This window comes from Danio aesculapii, chromosome 19, assembly GCF_903798145.1.
Source record: "Danio aesculapii chromosome 19, fDanAes4.1, whole genome shotgun sequence".
Lineage (NCBI taxonomy): Eukaryota > Metazoa > Chordata > Actinopteri > Cypriniformes > Danionidae > Danio > Danio aesculapii.
Window position 1 is genome coordinate 26,513,399 of NC_079453.1, and position 22,460 is coordinate 26,535,858.

Genomic DNA, 22,460 nt, shown 5'->3' on the forward strand with positions numbered 1-22,460 from the left:
GCAATAAAACAATAAACTTTCTAGTCTGAGTAGCATCTGCAAGAAAGCAAGTTCTTTAACTGCCTCAGTTACCCATCATGTGCTCTCTCTGCCGTCCCCATCCCTTTTCCAATCAGAGCTCAGGTCACTGACATTCCACACCGAATCTTCATCCTCTTCATATGGTGTATCTTGAGAATCTATAACTTTAACTAGTTGTGTTTGGTATCATTTTAAATGTCCCTGTGATTAGTTAATGGTCTAAATTTTGCAGTAGTCACTTGTATTATGATAATTATTGTCTGAGTTTGAAAAAAGTCTGCCCTACTGAAGTGTGAAATTGTCTGTCAATTATGAACTTTTTACCCCATGATTCATTTTTGGGTAAACAGGTGAAGCTTTTGTTATCCTTAGTTTATGGTTCTTTGTTCTGAGATGAGCATTTAAGAAAAAGGTGCAAAAATGTCATTGGGATCTTGTAGCCAAGACACCCCATTGCAGCGTGTGAATCTCTTGAGACTTAAATGCTGCAACGTACTTCTCTGGTCAGGTATGCATCTCTAACTAATTGATTTATCTTTGAGTAACGGATGTTGTATATATACAGTATCATCTCTGAACTGGCTTTCTGAATGTTTGATCACGTAATTGGCAATTGTCTTACCTGAGAAATAAAATGTTGTATTTTATTGATTTTGAATTCGACTGAACTCATTATTACCAGTAAATTGTTTGGACACTTTTGTTGACCTTTGGCGTTTTACAGCCAGTGTGGATCAAACTAGAGGATCAAAACTAAAGAAGCAGGTATCTCTTATTTGTAGGCCTTTAGTTTTCTGGCAAGTTGTATGGTAAAAGACTGGGTAGACTACCTTTTCTGTCACAGAGCAAGCAGTAGGCGGCCGACTTAAAAGGTACCAGTCACCTGCAAACCTCTGACTAAGAATCAAGCTGGCGAGCCCAAATAGGGAAGGCATGTAAAATTGACCACACATGGACTCAGAACAACAATTGGTCTCCAATGAAAGAATAACTGAAAGTACAGTGTATCTGAGATAATCAAATATCCAAATGTATTAACTTTTCATAAATGTGATCCATTACTAATTAGAAACACAGTCTAAATTTTATGATCACTTTAAAATCGGAGCTGAAAGCCAATATAAATAAATTCTAACAAATTACAGAATTATTTTCAGAAGTGCTAGGAAAGGCTTAGATGCATTAAACCTTCAACCATTCATTGGATTCTATCATTGGTCGGATAAATGCACTTTTACAGTGTATATAATGTAATTTTTTATTAAAGTTACAAACACTAAAATTTCTTGTGGCCAGATGTTTTAAACTCTGAAATGTTGGAATGTTCACACAGTAACAGGCCTTAAAGGGATAGTTCACCCAAAAATGTAAAATGTACTCAATATTTACTCACCTTTGACTTGTTTCAAATGTTTATGAGTTATTAAAATATCTTCTTTTTATGTTCAACATTAAAAAAAAAACCTCATAAACCTTTGAAAATAGTGAGTAAAGTTTAATTTTTGGGTGAACTATTTCTTTAAAAACGCATGCAGATGATAAACTTTTACTCCATTATAATTCAACTCTGCATTGATTCAAATCAACTGCATTGATTCAAATTTCAACACATTATTGAAGATCCTGCGATGTGACTATTGCGGATGCACACATTGTGATATTGATGCTGAAACAATATATTGTGCAGCCCTAGTTGGTAGTGTTGTAAAGTCAACTAAGGATAAGAGACTTGAACGAAGGTGAAGAAAAGCATAAAGAAAAAAGCAGTGAGAAAAAAGTTACACCACATGCAGGAATACAAACAGAGCTGTGAAATTGTTCAGGGTGCGACAGCGAGAGAAAACTGAGGTGAAAGAAAAAAATAAGCATATCTGACACAGAAGAGCAGGGTAGTTGGAGAAAGCTGACTGTAGTATTGAAAGCTGCTCACCTTGCTGGTTGAGTTGCAGTGTGCTCTTGCTCCACTGTGACAGACCCACAATAGCCACCATCTTGGCTCCCAGGCTGGAGCGACGCTTCTTGTTTCCGGTCAGGCTGGTGCCGTCGGGTCCTGTGCTGCTAGGGCTTTTCTCCAAGCTGTACATGGCCCCGCTGATGCTAGAACTGCGGACCACATTTCGGGCTGCCACTGCACTCATCCCGCCTGGGCTGGGTACGTCTACTGAGCTGCTGAGCATCATGGTCCTAGCCTCTGGTCACAGGGGTGGACTGAGGCTGCAAACAAAAAAGTGGGTCAAAAGTTAGAGATGTTACAGTTTTATTATGAAACCAATCTAGGTACAGACTTTGCAAGTTTTACATCAAATATTAAATCCAAACATCATTCTTTACTCAATTCATACTTCCGGCTAGTTAAACATTTATATATTGCTGTCATTTCAAGGCTGAATCTCCATGCCTCTGTGTTACATGCCATTAGGGATGCTCATTTCGGTTAATTTTGGCAACTGGCAACCACCGCTCGTTAACCGATTATTAACCAGTAACTGGTCTGATTAATATTAAACTATTATCATTCATTCATTCATTTTCTTTTCAGATTAGTCTCTAATCTGGGGTCACCACAGCGGAATGAATCACCAACTATCCAGCATATGTTTTTGCAGCGGATGCCCTTCCAGCTGCAACCCATCACTGGGAAATACCCATACACACTCATTTACACACATACACTATGGAAAATTTAGCTTACCCAATTTACCTGTACTGCATGTCTTTGGACATGTGGGGGAAACTAGAGCACCCGGAGGAAACCCATGCGAACACATGGAGAACATACAAACTCCACACAGAAATGCCAACTGACCAAGGAAAGGCTCGAACGAGCGACCTCAAACCTGTGCTGCCCACTGCGCCACCAATTAAATTATTATTTAATTTCAATTATTAAATAATTGATGTGTCTATTTTGTGACACATTAAAAATGCATTTTAAAATAGTGATTTATTTTAACATGCGAAAATATTAACAACAGAACATCTTCATGCACCTGCAGTGTTTACAACAGCATAGAAATAAAGAATAAACTAAATAAAAAGAATAAAATAACATAATTCAAATACATGACAAATTTTGATTACAAAACAAAAAACGCTGACTGAATCCTTTGTAAGAACTGGCATAGGCTATTATTTTTTCCAATTATATATATTTTTTTCTTCCGTCAATTAAAAATAGCAGACTAACTCAAATTGATCGCTCCATGGAAAATATGCATTTAATTAATGCTCCGCTGTTAATCTTAAGTCATAAACCTCTGTCAACATTTTAATACAAGTCAATATTTAAAAGATTATGTCTTGAGCGTCTGGTTTTACCTTAGAGCTTGTGTGCTTTTATTTGTGACACGGCTCATATGTTGACTTTTAGTAAAAATATAGGCTCCTATAGCAAATAACAATGTTGTTGTTTACATATGATATTGCATTAATTTGCATGCATGTTTTATGAGCTACAAAATTACAAAATACAAGTTTAGTGCTGAGTTAGCATTAGGGAAGAAAATCTTTGGATTTGTTTGATTCGTGTTTTATAAGAACTTTTAATAACTGTAAAATAACATTTTCCAAATGTAAAAAAAAGGTTGGTTTGTTTGTTGTACACTAAATCATAACAACTATAGCCTATCTGTTTATGATTATGATAGCCTTATTATGTTTATGAGTGATGCCGGAGTGCGCTCTGATGGAGAGAAAATCCAGACGCTCCGACTTGTGACTGGCTTGTTTCCAAAGCAGTGCACATTTCAGAAAGTTTAGTTTTGCGGCTTTTTTTCTCTAATTGTGTAAAAATAGAAGTATTTATGACAAGGATCCAGGACAGAGGCAATCAGCATCAGCGCTGGTTTGGCAACAACCCGTCTGTGTCAAATTGTGACCAGCAATATCCTTTTTTCATTTTGCTTCTTTCATTTTGCAAAATATGTCTGTCGTCACGTATGGTTGCATGTGTTACCGTCTTGCGAGTTAACAAATATGTGTTGCACATTTAGGCAGAAAAAAAAAAAAAAAAAACACCCTTTCGGTTGACAGTAAATCGGTTATTATGAGCATCCCTGCATACCATTATATATATATATATATATACCTCTTTTTGTATTGTCTATTTTTAAAAGAAAATATTTAAAATTATCATTATTTTCCTAATGAACCAAGTTACCTAATGAACCAAGCTTTCATATGTCAGCAAGTCCTGCTGTGCAGCAGAATCTCCAGCACCGCTTTATTTCACATGTATTTTCCCCAAGTTGTAAATGAGATTTTGCTTTCTGTATTAAATGTAATGCAATAAAATGGCAGTGTGCCAAGAAATAATGGCAGGAAACATTTTTCAGTAGCACTTACTACATGGGCTGCATGTAAAAACCAACAATACAGTCTGCTTCAGGGGTAAATGACTCTTTTGAGTGAGTTATTTTCATTGAATTAAAAACAAAGTGGTCAGTGTAGCTTGAAACTACACAACTAACAGTGAATTGCACACAATAAAAGAACTATTTTTAAATAACAAAAACGCATGTTAAACCCTCAGTATAATTTCAGCGATTTTGAAAGACACTGTAGTATGACTTTAAAACAAGCTCAAAAACACCAAAAAATCTGACCAATATAAAGTTTTGTGCATTCTGAAATCAATGTTTGCATAAATAAGTTAATCTGGACTTCATCTGAAGAGTTATAAAGCTACTCCTATGTAGGCCTGTCACAATAATCAATATATTGACTTCTCGTGCAATACTTGAATTGCCACTGTGTATGAAATGTGCTATATAAATAAACTTGCCTTGCCTTACTTAGAGATGACCTCAACAATTTTTGCCATTGCAATTTATATTGACAAATTCACAAATAACGTTCAAGTCATTTTACAATGACATTTACATTCGACCTCACTGGTGTCAAAGTTTTTAATTGGGCATTTACCTTATAGGACATTTAACAGTATATATAATTTACCTTTATGACATCAAATTATAGACTCTAAATAACATTAAGAATGATAAGTATTTAAAAGTGTTTATGACTATTTGCATTATTATGCTGTTATATAATCTTTATATAATCAGATACATAAAATGATCTCAAAACGACAATAATATCGTAAGAATTTCTGTGACTAACCAGTAACTGGTCTGATTAATATTAAATTATTATCATTCATTCATTCATTCATTCATTCATTCATTTTCTTTTCAGCTTAGTCCCTTCATTAATCAGTGGTCGCCACAGCGGAATGAACTGCCAGCTTATCTAGCATATGTTTTACGCAGCAGATGCCCTTCCAGCTGCAACCCATCACTGGGAAACACCCATACACTCATTCACACACATACACTACAGCCAATTTAGCCTCCCCAATAAACCTATACCGCATGTCTTTGGACTTGTGGGGGAAACCGGAGCACCCGGAGAAAACCCACGCAAACACGGGGAGAACATGCAAACTCCACACAAAATTGTCAATTGACCCAGCCGAGGCTCGAACCAGCGATCTTCTTGCTGTGAGGCAATTGTGCTACCCAATGCGCCACCATGATGCTATGTGAAAAAAATCATAAGACTGTTAAATTGAGATGTGGATCTATGATGAAATTGTGTACATTTTATAGGGTAATTATACCAAAATAATAATTTTATTTAGTAATGTGCATAGTTCAGATCTTAATTTGTACAATTTTACACAGTATTCAGTTTTTTTAACACTTAGAGCCCTATCATACAGCCGGCACAATACGGCGCAAGACGTGTTTTGCAAGATTTGTTGCTATTTTCAGACCATTGCAACCCTAATTTGCACGTTTTGCGCCACATTCTTTAAATAGCGAAATCCACTTTGTGGACTCATGGCCATGCTGATCTATAAAGGAGGTGTGTTAAGGCGCTCTGTTGGCATTTTGCTATTTTGAGAAACAAGACTGTGCCATTGACCAACTTAAAACTGGTCTAAAGTCCAGCACAGAGCGCGTTAGTTATGCGCCTAGGCAAGTCCAAACACTTACACATTGCTTAATACACACAGGATGCACAGATACACACATATATCTTTACATATGAAAAGAAATTAAAGGTTTAAAATGTTACAAAAATTATAATTTTTTACCTAAATATAAAAACCACTACCTCCATGCCTTCAGTTTATTCATGACAATTTGCTTTCGTATAATGTTGTTATTATTTGTATTATTTATTATATGCATATTTACATTTGCTTTAATTAAAACAAGTTTAGGTTTGTTCACCTGTTGGGTTTTGCAGCCGTAAGTGTCACCATATGGGGCATAAGGTGGTGTGCATACAACACCATTTCCTTACTCTTTTGTGGTCCAAATATTAATCTAAATTCCACTCACAGCAGCATGGGCAGCATCGAGGGGGAATTGCAAACAGTGTCACGATGCAAAGGTAACTTCATTGTTCCCACAAGCAAAGCATAGAAAAGGACCATATCATTGGGTGCAACATTGTGATTCAAATTGCTGCACATATTTCTTTCCTCTGACCTAGCTCAGCATAAATAAAAAGACATAAAATGTTCTGGCTCACTTATGCAGAATAATGCTGGCCTGATAAATTATTTAAAAGCAGACCCAGCATGACATCTAAAAGTGCGAGAGTGAGCTGACAAATAAAATCAATCTACTCTCCGAGAAAATAGCACAAAATTTCCCACAATGCAGCGCGAGACAGGTTTGTGGCTCAGGTTGAGTAGCTGTGCGAATTAGAGCTGCAAATGAAAGAAAATGCAGGCTAATCCTGTGAGATCTACACTCTGAACAGCATCTGCATGTTTGTTTGTTTTCTCCTCTCCATTCTCTTTCTCTCATCCCCTTCCCCCTGCTCTCCACTCTTCGCTTTGATCTGCTTTCCTCATATCAGCTCAAGTGTTTCAGTCGTCCCTCTTGGAAATGAATCAGCCTGCCTCCCTGAGTGATAATAATCATAATTTAGAGCTGGATCTGCACTAATGCTTCTTTGAAATGAAAATCAAATGAAAAGAGAGCTGGCTAAGTTTCATCATAGTAATCAGTTTGATTTAGGTGTGTATGTGGGATCTGAATGGCTGGGAGTGACGAGTGGAGAACAATGGGCCGAAATGGGGCGAAACAGATAATCAAAGAGAGCTGAGTTCTAAAACTGCGGCCACTGATACAGACAGATTAATAGGGCACCTTTTGTCAAACGTCTCAATGAACAGACTGTATTTTGGCAAGACATCACCCGTGCTGACCTGCGCCTCACAGATGAAGTGTGACTTATTTGGGGTCAACTAGAGGTGGATATAGTGGATCCAGTTTGTTATGTCCTGATGGGATACTCCCGTTTTTTGGCTCATTTTACAGCTTTCCTAGAGTTGTAATCAGTATCTGTATTTATTGAGGGTAAACTATTGTCAATAACATTTTTTTTAATTAGGAAACGCTATGGTTTTAATAAAATATGGCATAACATACACACGTCAAATTAGTCCCATGCCTAGCAGCAATGAAGCAATGTGTCATTTTATTTGGTTTATTTTCTTCTGACAAACATCAGAACATTGTTGTGTGTAAGCATTAGTATGAAAACACAAGCAACTTATTTCATTATCTTTACCACTTCCACCCTTTAGATTTTGAAGCATGTCATACCTCTATCTTAGCTCAACAAAAAGCCCACAAGCAATGCAGAGAGGTACTCAGCAATAATGCCTTATGAAAAATCTTACAAGCGATATGATGATACAACCCATGTGATTTTCCAATTTAGCATTGCATCTCAGCATTTTAGTATCACCCAGCCTTAAGTTAAACTGTTTAGTTTGACCATTTTTTTAAACCATTCAACTGATCTGGACTAGGTGGGAACACGTTTAGCTTACCTTAGCATAGGACTGTGCGATAAAATCGGTATCAGTATTTATTGACCGAACACCATTGTCAATAATGCTAAAAAAGTTTGCTTTAAGTTTCGGTATGAAGTGCTATAGTTTTAATAAAATGTGTCTGCTGAGCGTGGAAGCAATGGCAATAAGCTTGGGGTGTAAGTTGTCATTTCCAATAGAGCCTGCCGATTTGCACGAGGCGCACATGGGAGCGCCATGCACATGTTGTGCAAGCGGCGCACACATGACACGCTTTTTCCAGGTACACCTAATTGAAAAATATCTGAACTTTTACGAATGCAAGTAGAACTAAACAATCTGCTTCACACTTTGTATAGAATATACACATTACAGTAATAACGGTAGACCTCAGCCAAACACAGCGCATCCAAAGACAATTGCAGTGCTTTTTACTTTTCTCCATAAACTTCAGCGGCAGCAATGGTTTGTCTGTTTGTCATTCAGAAAACTTATTGATGGTCACCTAGTTATGAGAGACACCAGGTGAGCGTGAGCACAAAGCGCACTGAACATGGTGAAGGAAACCACGTGCTTGTCACATCAGCTCAGAATAACACACGTGAAAATGAGTGCGGTGGCCAGCAGCAGTGAGGATATTGTAAATAAAAAGGATGTAAGGATGTCGCCAGAGTGGCTTTTTGGTTTCTTTTCTTGTGCATCCCAGCCACTAGCATCCCATCTGAAAGAATGTTTAGCATAGGGGATAATGTAGTCATCCAACTTCACAATTTGTATTGTTGCAATATGTATTTGAAAAATGATGGCTGGTTCCTTTACTTCAAAGCTCAGATTTTAAAAGCTCAGATTTATCACAATTAGTTTTGTTTACAGAGTTTGAGGTTTACTGTATCATTATTATTCACATCTTAAAGTTTCAGAGTTTACATTTTACCATTGCACACACTTTGTAACATTTTTTTATCAAGTTTAAGAGTCTCTTTACACTTATGTTTATTTTATTACAAAGAGATGAGATATTTTGTTTAAATATTTTTGTTTTTGACTACTAAAACTATTTGCCTAAGTAATGTTGGTAAATTAAAATACCTAACACATTGTTAAAAAAAATAATAATTCAATAATTATCCATTCTGAATGATAAGACAATATTGTGATCATTTTTTTTTGTAATATCGCCCATCCCTACCTTAACATAAATCATCGAATCAGATCAGAGTACAATTTAGCATCTCGCTAAATTATAAATTGCAACAAAATTACAACAAATCAAAACTAGATTACAAAAAACTAGATTAGTTCAATTAGAAATCACACTAGAAGTGGGAGTTGGGTTTCAGTTTGCAAAGTTAACTAAAAATATTATCTACGGAGTCCATCTGACACAAAATGACTTATTACATTTATAATATGCATCACGTAATTGTTAGGAGTTTCAGTTTTTTCACTTTTAACAACAAGACTTTTAAAGAGGTTATTAAAACCAGCAGTAAGACTAAGTGGCATGGCTTTCTTAATTCTGAGTGAAATACTCCTAAAAATACTGATTTAATTATTGTCTGACTGTAATAGAGAATATATTACACAAAGAAATTTTCCTAGGCAATTTTAAGCAATCATGTCCTGATTGCTTCTGATGTCTTTTAATTTAATCAGACAAATGTGTTTGAAAAAATTAGGTGTTAAAAAGATAAAAAAGCAAAAAGAGTGCTTGATGAGGTGGATTTACTACTGCAGGAAACAACTGTGCAGTTTTAACTGTGACTGCAGTCTGAGAAGATCAACATACAAATGAGATTAGACTAATTCAAATGAGCTAATAAGACGAATTCATAGTTTTTAATCTTTGTTTTAATGAGTCAGTTGGAAACCCTCATAGAACAGCAACATCAGATATGAATTAGATTCAGTGAATTGTCCAAAGCCATTAAAATATACATATTAATAACAAGGGGTCTTAATTAAATTTGGGAAATTAGGGAGAAAAAGAATAAAGATTGAATCAATAACCGCTAGATTTTTACCTAACATTTGTATTTAGATTTACATTTACAATAATAATGCTTTGACAAATTAGTTTCAGGATATATATACACATGAAGACCAAATAGGGGCAACACAAAACACAAAAATGTATGAAAATTTTATATCAATAAGCCACTAATTCTAATTAAATTATTAATTTTAGAGACCAGTCCTAACTGCGTACAGTATGAGATTAGTGTTGGTCTAAATCTACCTTTTGTCCACTAGATAGATCAACATTAATCCACAAAAACTTGTGCATTCATGCTGGTGTCAGCTCGTGCTCTTAAAAAAGCACTTAAACAATTTTGTCAAAATACTTGTTCTAACAGTTTTGTAGACTTCAGCAGAACCCGGCTCCTCAGACGGTTCAGAAGTAGTTCAACAGTGAAGTGAATGCCGAAATGACCCTCTCTGTGCTCGCTCAATCATCTCTCCGCAGCAGAGCAGCACAGATCTCCGAGAAGTGGAGAGGTCATCATTATTCACTGGAGAAAATGGGCCACCCATCCATCACTGGCCCGTTAACCCACTTCTTTATACAGGAATTTCTTAATTTGGACCTGTGCTCAACACATTATCTTCTTATGGTGCTTTTTATGGGTTGGAGAGATGAATTTTTTTGACCTCTTTGGAATGATGATGACAAAAATCGCAGCCTGCATTGCGTGAGTTTAAGGCAAGACACTGCAGGTGAACAAGGTAAAAAGTGAACTAATACTTATTGTAGTTCCCCAGTTGATGGATTACATTAAGAATTGCAAACATATTTTGGAGTTACAACTTTTCTAATATGTTATGTTTAAATATCCAGCCATTATTTAATTAAATATGCATTAATTTGCATACAAATCTAGCACAAAAATCTGAAAATGGGATGAAGTGAGGTTTAAAATTCTTGTTTAATTTTCTCACATATTAAAGTAAAATGTTTTTTAGGCATGAAACTCTAAACATCATCACTTGGTCCATTCACTTGCAGTAGTACTGGCCAATCAGAAGAACTTCCTAATCCACATAATCATATACTGTATATTTTAGGCCTGGAATACTATGTGATTAGTATTGCAGCACCACCTGTAGAGATCTGCTAGGAGGTTACTTCATTTAAAGCAGCTATACTTTTCATTAACTTGACTTCATGAAACTGAACTAAGAATTGTATTTTTCTGTTACAACAGCAGAAACTATATTAGTATAACCCTAGCTGATCTCTTCAGCCAAAATCAAGATTATGTATATTTCATACCAATTCCAATAAACGCTGGTTGAAATTATTACTCCAGAAGTTGTCAGGACTGAAACATACATTGGTGGTTGTGCTCCTGAACTGGAGATGTATGGCTCAGTACTAGAGAAAAAAAACATTTTAAGATTTTTCTCTGAAAAACAGCCTAAAACAGGTATTGCACAGGCAAATTGAAACTTAATGAAAATGAAAAGGTCTTATATTAGATAAAATTATTATATTATAAATGATTATAAACCACAATATAGATTTTTTGCTGATATTTGTAGGCCAATATATCAAACAAGACATTTTATGACATAACTTTATGCTGTTTGTCTATTTTACTTTCATTGTAGTCTAATTTGAATCAGCCGTGTTGCTGCGTGGGCATTAGGACGTGAGAGAGGCTGTAGTGTTACACTAGAGACTGTTTAACTTACTGAGGGATATTGTACACTGAGTTATTCTGTACTCACATTCGCAGGTTCAAGTCTATAATGCAAAATGGTCCCTCTAAATCAGGGGTGCCCAAACCTTTTCTTATGAAGAAAAACCAAACTTGATTGAGGCTAGTGGGCCGAAGGTAAATATTTGCCATGGATAATTTCCTAATTTATTTAATAATGTTTAACAATGACTAGAAAACATCGCCTTAAGTATTTAATTTTTTTTACATTTAATAATGAACTTATTACAGTAAAAACAAAACAATGTCATTTCTAACAGAATTAGACTAGTTTTTGTCTTGATTTGCTCACCGTTGTCTTTGGCATAGACCTCTATCCGTAGAATGACAGTTTTTACATTTTAAAATAAAATAAGATTTATTTACAACATTTAATTGAAACATTTAATTTCAGTTTGCTCTAAATAAAAAGCAATAAAACAAACAAAAAAGTATGTCAATTTAGAAATAAAGATCGCTGTGTTAAACGCTATCACCCCAACCCTCTCCATCATTCTCATTCTCCTCTTACATGGGATGGTGGGTCAAATCAAAGGTTACAAAGGGCAACTTTGGCCCCCGGGCCCTACTTTGGGCATCTCTGCTCTAAATCCACAGGTAATCCACATGCTCCTGCATGTATGCTAGCCACACCCACTTATTTGCATTGGAATAAACAAGTCAATTATAGGTAACAATTTATTCTGTGGTACCAATATATCCCATCATACCACCCAGCTATACCAGAGAACCAGGAGTAAACCCACGTTGACACACAGTGAACATGCAAACTCAATACAGAAAGACCTCATCCTTCCCTGGGTTTAAAATGGGGACCTTCTTGCTGTGAGACACCAAGCTCAAAATGTCAAAATCGACAGGTTTTTGAATAAATCTGTGTTTTTGCCTGCAGTGTCTTAAGTTAAAATCAAGACAGATCATGTTTTCCTAAGATATACGGTCACTGAGTCACTGCATTTCATTGAGCTGTCTGGGTGAGTGTGGAACACATGAGTAACCAATTAATCAAATTACAGTTAATAGAGTTGAAATCATAATTGCTTTTGGCCTCGTCACTTTTTGGGCAATGGATACATATAATTACAGTTATTAATCAATCCACCAGATGAGAGAAATGTACTTATTTTATTGAAAACACAGGTTATGATTTAAGGTTTGATAGCACAGGGAAAACCTTTTTAACTGCTACCAAAAGCATTCACACTACTGGCTAATATTATGGTACATTCCACAAGATGGTAGAAGGTACAAACAATAGAAACTGTGTTATGTTAGATTAGAAGCTTGTTATGTTTGTGTCTGACAACAAAATTTGAATAAAAATATTGATTATAAAAAAGAAAAGAATGTTAAAATAATTTTTAACTCTAATTTAAAAAAAAACATTGACCGTAAGGTTCTGCGAGAAACCAAAAATGGTTCTTCTGTGCCATCACTGCAAAACAAAACTTGTTTTTTGGAAACTTTGTTGGTGCCAGACAGGCTGTTCTGAGTATTTCATAAACTGCTGATCTACTGGGATTTTCACGCACAACCATCTCTAGGGTTTACAGAGAATGGTCAGAAAAAAATGTAAATATCCAATGAGCGGCAGATCTGTGGGTGCAAATGCCTTGTTGATGCCAGAGTTCAGAGGAGAATGGCCAGACTGGTTCCAGCTGATAGAAAGACAACAGTAACAGTAAGTTGAAACCTAGAGGCAAATGGGCTACAGCAGCAGAAGACCACACTGTGTGCCACTCCTGTCAGCTAAGAACAGGAAACTGAGACAACAATTTGCACAGGCTCACCAAAATTGGACAATTGAAGATTGGAAAATCAATGCCTGCTCTGATGAGTCTCGATTTCTGCTGCGACATTCGGATGGTAGGGTCAGAATTTGGCATCAACAACATGAAAGCATGGATCCATCCTGCCTTGTATCAACGGTTTAGGCTGTTGGTGGTGGTGTAATACTGTGGGGGATATTTTCTTGGCACATTTTGGGCCCATTAGTACCAATTGAGCATTGTGTCTACATCACAGCCTACCTGAGTGTTGTGAATCATCTCAGACTGGTTTCTTGAAGACAACAATGAGTTCACTGTACACAAATGGTCTCCACAGTCACCAGATCTCAATCCAATAGAGCACCTTTCGTATGTGGTGGAACGGGAGATTTACATTATGAATGTGCAGCCGACAAATCTGCAGCAACTGCATGATGCTATCATGTCACGAAGGATTAAAGCAGTTCCGAAGGCAAAAGGGGGTCCAACCTGGTACCGATAAGGTGTACCTAATAAAGGGGTAAGTGAGTGTATACTACTTGGTAACAATTCTTGCCAAAATAACAATATTGTGAAACAAACAGTTACTATGCTCTAAGATAATAGCATGAAATAAGATTTTGGTAAACTCCTGACCATTACTGCTCATCGCAATTGTTTTATTCCCTCTTCCTCTATTTCAGTATATTCTGACATTGCAGACAGAATGTGTCACTTCATGTTCCAAGTTGCACTCAGTCAGTGATTTGAGGCTGGTTCATTTCTACATCACACATATGAAGGTGCGAGTGAAGAGAAGTAGGGGATGTGTGAACACTTAACTCAAACACAGTCCTCCACATGCTGTCTGTATGCTTTCTCTCAATGGACGAACTATGCTGTGTCACAGCATGAGTAATGCTACAGTCACGCTCACTTACACACATGAACTGAACTACAGTGACCCACAACACTCTCTCCATTAACACACTGAGAATGCTTGCTTGAAAATTTTGTACCAGCCTTTGGTCATTTTTAATAGATTAACATGACACATTGAGAAATTATACATGAAAGAACTGAAGAATTGTACATTTTTAAAACCATTGTCAAATGAGGACATATTTAAATATTAATTGCTTTACTTCTTTAATGATCCAGTTTATACATGTTCTTGAAAACACTCTACATTCGTGACTATTCACATTGGGCAGGTATTAAAAACCTTTATTTAAAAGTTAAATGAACATGTAAAGTAACACAAACAATTACTTTTAAATACATAATGTGCATTAGATACATTACATACACACACACACACACACACACATAACGATGCTATATACAGTATTAGACTTCACTGTACCCAGTACACTTACTCAGTCACTATCCTTCAGCGTAGTCCCTGATTTTATCAGGGGTTGTTGCAGTGGAATGAATCACCAATTACTCTGGTATTTGTTTTATGCAGCAGATGCCCTTCACTGGGAAACACCCATACACTCAATTTTACCTACCAAAACACAACAGAAATAAGCAGCTAAAAGAGTCAAATGCCACCCGTTTCGAACGTTATTGCCCGATTGAATGGGCATTATCAGTGGTTATCAGCTAGATATGAGCCATTAGGGGCCTTCTGTGTCTACTAGTACACTCAGAAGGCTGTTATCATCCATCCACATGGTTAATCAGCTATACTAATACGAGACTCCAGATCCAGATCTGTTTTTACATAACTGTGACGGTTGGGTTTGGGGTTGGGGTAGGGGTAGACGTTAATAAAATACAATTAATGAGAAATTTAATAAATAATATAAATAATTCTCGTTAACTTCTGGCCACAGCCATATGTGATCTATAGCTGATTAACCATGTGGATGGATGATAACAGCCTTCTGAGGCTACCAGTAGGTGCAGAAGGCCCCTACTACTGGCCTATATCTATCAGCTGATAACCACTGATAATGCCCATTCAATCAAGTGATAACATTCGAATCGGCTGCAAATGCTGTGTCTGAAATCATCTACTACTTGTAAAGGTACATCTGAATCTGAATTTACTGCATGACCATTAGAAGAGTGTCTTGTATGTACACTGTAAAAAAAATTTAGGGTTCCACACAATCCATTCATGTTGTCCCAACACAAATTAAGTTAACTAAACACTTAACAAATTTATGTGGATTGAACATAAAAAAATAAGTTGTCCCAATGAAATCTCGAGAGTTGTGTTGTTTCAGCTCATTTTAACTAAGTAGTTTGAACGAGCAATTTGAGTGTAGTATGAATGTGAGTATGAATGGAATATGGATGTACTACATCTGCCATTTGTCAATATACATTATATACAGATGTCTTGTGTCCGCGTCAGTTGCTTCACTCCATTCAAGAATTCTCTCGATATAGGATAGGAAAGTGTCCATTGGACGCACACTACAGAATCTCGCCAGAAATAGTAGGCCATCTGGGTACTGCTCACCTACTTAATTCATTTATTCATTTTCTTTTCAGCTTAGTCCGTTTATTAATCTGGGGTCGCCACAGCGAACTTATCCAGCACATGTTTTATGCAGCGGATGCTCTTCCAGACGCAACCCATGTCTGGGAATGCTCACCTACTTAATTAAAAAAATTAATTGATTTTGGATATACCACTCAGCTCACACACTACATTCTCACATACTATTCACCTTATTATTTGCGTCCGAGCAGGCGCAGCTATTTGAATCTTTTTGACTCATTCACTTTCATTAATTTTTAGACCTTAAAAATAGCTTGTTACTCTGCTTGATGTTGCAAACTGATATTTTCTAATTATAAGATTCTGCTTTGTATAATCATGCACACGCTTGTTTGTAGAGCAAGTAGTTTGAATGTTTTCTGCACTTTATCATTCCTAGTCATTTCTCCCATAGGCAGCTAAAACTATAGCAAAAATGAGCGCACATACGCATTAAAGAATAAGGTCAATATAGTAGGGAAGAACGTGATTTTGGATACAAACATAGTTGCCAAAAAGAAAAAAGAAAAAGGCTGGTTAGGTAAAAGACTCTGATGGTGTTGAAGAATTTAACTTTGATTGCTTCATGTCTCGTTAGGACAATGTGTTTTGGAAAGGAGGTACACCAAAATAAAGGAAATAAACAGTAATTGTACATTAAATAAAAATAAAACACAAAAATTACAAATATTAAATATCAAAATTTGTTATTTAATACAAACAAATAAAAAGTCTATTATTATGATTTATAAGGTTTTTAACAACTCACCCTAATGTTATTCCAATCCTGAGACCTTCGTTCATCTTCGGAACACAAACTAAGATATTTCAGATGAAATCTGAGCTCTCTGACCCTCCTTAAACAGTAATGGTCCCAAGATGTTCAGAAAAGGAACCAAAAACTTTGTCAAAGCATTCCATGTGACTTCACTGTATCAACTTTAATCATAAGAAGTTCCAAGAACACTTTTGCATTAAAAATAAAACTGTAAAAGTTTACTTTATTTGCCAATATCTTCCACATCCAGCCATGGGGCACATTTATGATGTATTGGCATTAGAGTCATCAATGCAACATGAATAAAATCCTATCTCCCTGACCTGGTGACCTGATGTGGAAGACATAGGCAAATAAAGTCTTTGCTGTATTTGGAGGATGAGAGAGCTCTTGGATTCCATGTAAAATATTTTAAACTGTGTTCTGAAGATGATCAAATGTCTCAGGGCATTACAAATACATTAGGATGAGCAATTAATAACAGAATTTTCATTTTTGGGTGAACTAACTTTAAATCTACAAGGTTCAGAGAGGCAAACATTTTTTACAATTAATGAATTTCAGGACTTTTTAATAAACAGAAAAGCCAATCTTTTCCACAAGCAGCGCATGTGTAAATGAGCAAACTCAATGGCCCTTCCATGTTTCTTTTCTTGTCCCTGTCATCCTACGTTCCTGCTCTCCTCCCTCACTGCTTCCTCTCTCAGTCCTCTTCCAAATCTCATGTTTCTTATTTAACTGTAGCCTCTGCTGACACAGATATTGGACAGAATGGGTAGGAGTTGCAAATCTGTTTTAGAAACCCTATGTTCTATGTCTATTAATAAACATAGCTACATCCGATTTAAACTATATAACGAATTATTTTCAATTTTGTTTTCTTTCCAAGGAATAGTTCAGCCAAAATGTAAATTCTGTAAATCACTTTCATATAATAATGTCATTACAAAAAATATTTCTGTGTGTGCCTGTGTGTAATTACATTGAATTTAATGACTTATATTTTGATTAATCGCATTAATAAATTTGCACTTAAAAAAATAAATTTTTTACCCTTGTCAATGATTACTAATGTGAACTAATTTCTTTAAATGGTGTACGCTGATTGTACAGTTTTAATGAAATAAAAGCTTAAATGCACTTGATGCATTTCAAGTTTTTTTCTTTTTAAATAATAAGTTAATATTAAGCTGATTTAATATAGATTTTCTAGTTTAATTCTAATTCAGATTATTTCAAACTGTAGTGAGTGTATTATTCATTCATTCATTCATTCATTTATTTTCCTTCGGCTTAGTCCCTTATTTATCAGGGGTTGCCACAGCGGAATGTACCGCCAACTATTCCAGCATATGTTTTACACAGCGGATGCTCTTCCAGCCATAACCCAGTAGGAAACACCCATACACTTACACATACACTCACACACTATGGCCAATTTCAATTCAGGCTCATTCTGAAAACGTACCGCTATATACATTTCTGGAGAGTGCCAAATACGTACCAGGAAGTGTGTTTTTTGCAGTTCTGTTTTCGAGAATCCACCAGAGGGCGCTGTGTATGCTTTTTGAGATCTCAAATTTCTCCTGCGAGTGTCATTTGTGCCTGCTGTTCTCACGTAAATCCACTAGAGGCCTCTGTCAACTGTTTGAATGACTGAGTGGATGACTGACTGATCGACTGACCCACCCTCTTCCTTCCCAAAATCCAACCAATAGTGTTTTCAAAAGCACCGACTGACCCTAAATTAATAATTAATAAAACTAGAATTGGTAAATAACAACATGAACTATACCTTTAACTATTTCTCTTTAACATTTTGCTCTTAATGACTTGACTCATTTAGTTATGGTAAATTAAAGAAATCTAAGAATGTATTCGCTTTCTTCTCTCTTCTCCATTTCATTGGATCTTTTCACAGCGAGTGATGAAGTGAATTCCCTTGGGTGAGTGTGATTTCATTGATTCATGTTAGAGCACAGCTGATTTACACTGGTTTACACTCGCCTTTCTCTAACACTCTCATTTGCACACTCTCTTCTCGCTCTCTGTGTTTTATATGCGATTATGTACATGTCTGATTATTACATGCCTCTAAATTCACTCACAAAATGCATGAGGGAAGAAACAATGGAGAATTGTAGAGGGATGCGGTAAAAAAAAAAAAAAACATATGGCAGAACTCAGCATAAGGGTTGCAGTCGACTGCAGAGTAGCTGCATATTTAATGTGCCCTTTGGTTGTGAGTTTAATCCTAGCGTTATGATGCTGCAATTGTTGGAGAAAGATGAGGGCATGTTTACCTTTCAGAGTATAGAAAACAAAGACATGATTTGTATTCAGTTTACAACAAATCCTTCGACTATTCAAAGGATTTGTATGGACATGATATTGGTTTCCTGAAGAAACTTTAACATCTGTGGAACCTGGTTTATTGCAGTGAAAAAGGGTTCTTCACATTGAAGATGTGTTCACCTCTCTTGCTTCTATTTTTCATGGTCCAAAAAAGAAAATGATTTTTTCTTAGCATACACGATGACATTTTTAAGACCAACCATGAAGATGGAAAAGAAAAAAGAAAAGGTATTACGATACATTATATTTTTTGACCGAATTGTACTGAAAATCAAAAACAATGCTACATGCTGGGGTAAAATACTTGATGTACAGTGCATCCAGAAAGTATTCATAGCGCTTCACTTTTCAACATTTTTTATGTAACAGCCTTATTCTAAAATTTATTCAAATCATTTATTTCCTTAAAATTCTAAAAACAATACTCCATAATGATGTTTGTGAAAAAAGATTTTTTGAAATTGTTGCAAATTTACTAAAAAATAAAAAAGCTGAAAAATCACATGTACATGAGAATTCACAGCCTTTGCTGTGAAGCTCTAAATTGAGCTCAGGTACATTCTGTTTCCACTGATCATTCTTGAGATGTTTTAGCAGCTTAATTGGAGTTCACCCGTGGTAAATTCAGTTGACTGGACATGATATGAAAAAGCATACACCTATCTATATAAGGGCCCAGGGTTGACGGTGCATGTCAAAGCACAAACTAAGCATGAAGACAAAGGAATTGTCTGTAGATCTCTGAGACCTCTTACTTCAGAGTGCTCTTGACCTCAGGCTGGGGCGATGATTCATCTTCCAGCAGGACAATGACCCAAAGCACACTGCCAAAATATCAATGGAGTGGCTTCACAACAACTCTGTGAATGTCCTTGAGTGGCCCAGTCAGAGCCCAGACCTGAAAGAACTGAAAATAGCAGTACACCTTCGCTTCCCATCCGACCTGATAGAGCTTAAGAGGTTCTGCAGAGAGGAATGGGCAAAAATTCTCAAAGACAGGTGTGCCAAGCTTGTGGCATCATATTCAAAAAGACTTGATGCTGTAATTGCTGCCAAACGTGCATTAAAAAAGTATTGAGCAAAGGCTGTGAATACTTATGTACATGTGATTTTACAGTTTTTTATATTTAATAAATAGAATTTTGAGGAAATAAATTAATTTAATCTATTTTGGAATAAGTTTGTAACACAAATAAAATGTGGATAAAGTGAAGCACTGTGAATACTTTCCAGATGCACTGTGTGTGTAGCAGATGAACGCTGGACAACGGAGATGGCAATGCTCAAACAGGTACAAACTGAAGCATAAAGGCAACCTGAAGAGTGTAGTCAGAAAAGGGCAATTGGTCAGAACAGGTGGCAAAACAACAAAAGCAAATAGACAAAACACAGGGTCAAACAATACACAGCAAAGTGTATGTGTGGTTGAGATGCATATAAAGTCCTGGTAATCAGTTCATTATGAGTATCCAGCTGTGTGCGAGTAAACAGAGGGAATCAGGAACTGGTGTGTGTGAGGTACTTGATCGTATTTGTAGTCCAGTTCAGTAATGTGCAGTTATCCAGTGATCTGCCCAAGCTAGATTGCTGGTTGTCTTGACAGTGTACACATGTGATTTCAGTTATCAGTTATATGTGGTATCAGTTTATAACTAATAAAGAGTTTATATAAAATATTTAAGGAACAGTGGCAGGAATTCCTCCTCATTTTACACATACACACACAAACACACCAGCCCAATCTCACAAGGAAACGTGACTATTTTGGGTACTGTCAAAAAAGTGTCTTTTTCATACAAATTCATTGGATTTCGTTGATTTGGAAACTTTATGAATTTTAAAAGAAAAACCTCCATCCCTACACGTCATCGTGGGATGAGCAAACTGTACAAATTAATATGAATTAACCACTAAATCAAAAAGTTACAAAATGAAATTGAAATTGTGTTGATCACACAAATGCAATAATATGAGCGTAAAGCATATTTTCGAAAAAATTCCAGTGCATATTATTGTACTTTATACTACATTTTATAAAAAACAACATGCTGTTGCTCACTATTCTGAACTACAGAATTTGTCAACTGCTTGGAAATGAAGTTGCATCCATGTGTTTATTTGCCTGAATTGTCACCTTCAGTTATTCTTATCATATATTGTTTGTTGCACAATATGTGGATTGAAGATTGGTATTTCTATGTTTCTATATTTTAAAGCAAATTTCTAAAAAATTGAAAGACAGTTTTTGTAATTTCTGATTTGTAAAAATAGTTTTCAGTGAACCTGTTAAATCATTTTAGAAGCAAACAATTCTGTCATGAACTGGACTGATTTGATTCAACTGCTAACGAGTCAGCAACTCACTCATTCAATGATCTAATCAGAAAGGTGGTGCATTCCGAACAGTAAATCACCCTCCAGAGAAGTGAAGGGTCGGCGCAATAGCCCAGTGGTTAGCGTGCTGACATATGGTGTAGAAGTGCTCTGAGTTCAAATTAGAGCTCGTGGACCTTTCCCGATTCTACCCCTTTCTCTCTTCCTGTCAAACTACTGTGCTGTCAAAAAAGCCAAAAAGAAATCTTTAATAAAAAAAGAAATGAAAGTGATCATGGTTGCCATATTTAAGTGTTGTTCCAAATCAAAGTGCTTAAAACTGACCACTTCAAAGGGCCCTTCAGAATGAAGGATTTCAAAGGGTAAGACTGATACACACTTTTGGCCCCCATGATCCTTTGTGAAGGGGAAGCGTTTTTGGAGCTGCACACTGCATTCCATTCACAAGGGTTCATCCCTATGCCCTCAAAACTGTCACTCTGGAAAGTAAACTATTCAAAGTGATAAGAGCATAGGGAATGAACCCTTCCCAATGGAACACACCAAGTTTTTTCCAGGTAGCAAAGAATAATTCTGGCCCACATTTGACTTAAAGTTGGCACTGCAGGCATTCATCCGGCACTGGCATACAGCATGTGGGCCAAACGTGGCTGGGGTTTGGCAGAGGTGGCACTGTCTTTTCGACATCACATAAGAATTGAGCCAGATCAAATGTAGTATTTGGCCCAGATGTTACAAATTATGAGGGCCACGTAAGTTTGGTCTATCTTAACCCACTTTTAAAATGCGTTTAAAAAAAATTTATACCAATCGGGTCACTTCGAGAAAAATCATGGCCATAAATCGAAATACATCATCTGACCCAGTTATGGGTTATTAACTTGGTTGAGACTTGGCCCAGATATGGTCCATGTTTGGCCCTTGTATGGAAGCCAGAAGTGGTCCAATCATGTATCGTAATTCACTGCGGCATGTGGGTCAAGCGAAAGCTGATTGTGTGGGCCAGATCTGGGCTAGATACATTTTGCTATACGAGTTGCAGTTCACTGATTCAAATGATTCACATGAACAATTCACTGAATTCTGTGAAAGTCTGGCTCAAAATTAATTTAAAAAAATTTGATATTCAAGGAGCATTTATTATTGAAGCATTTGTATTTGT

At 36.2% G+C, this 22,460-nt stretch overlaps 1 protein-coding gene across 1 annotated transcript in view; it reads right to left on the reverse strand.

Moving 5' to 3' along the window:
- Positions 1-22,460, reverse strand: part of rims3 (regulating synaptic membrane exocytosis 3) — a 130,152-nt gene that overhangs the window by 103,323 nt on the left and 4,369 nt on the right. The window contains exon 2 of the mRNA XM_056480160.1: positions 1,952-2,235. Within this exon, the coding sequence (XP_056336135.1) occupies positions 1,952-2,201 (250 nt within the window). The 5' untranslated portion in view covers positions 2,202-2,235. The remainder of the gene's footprint in view (positions 1-1,951; positions 2,236-22,460) is intronic.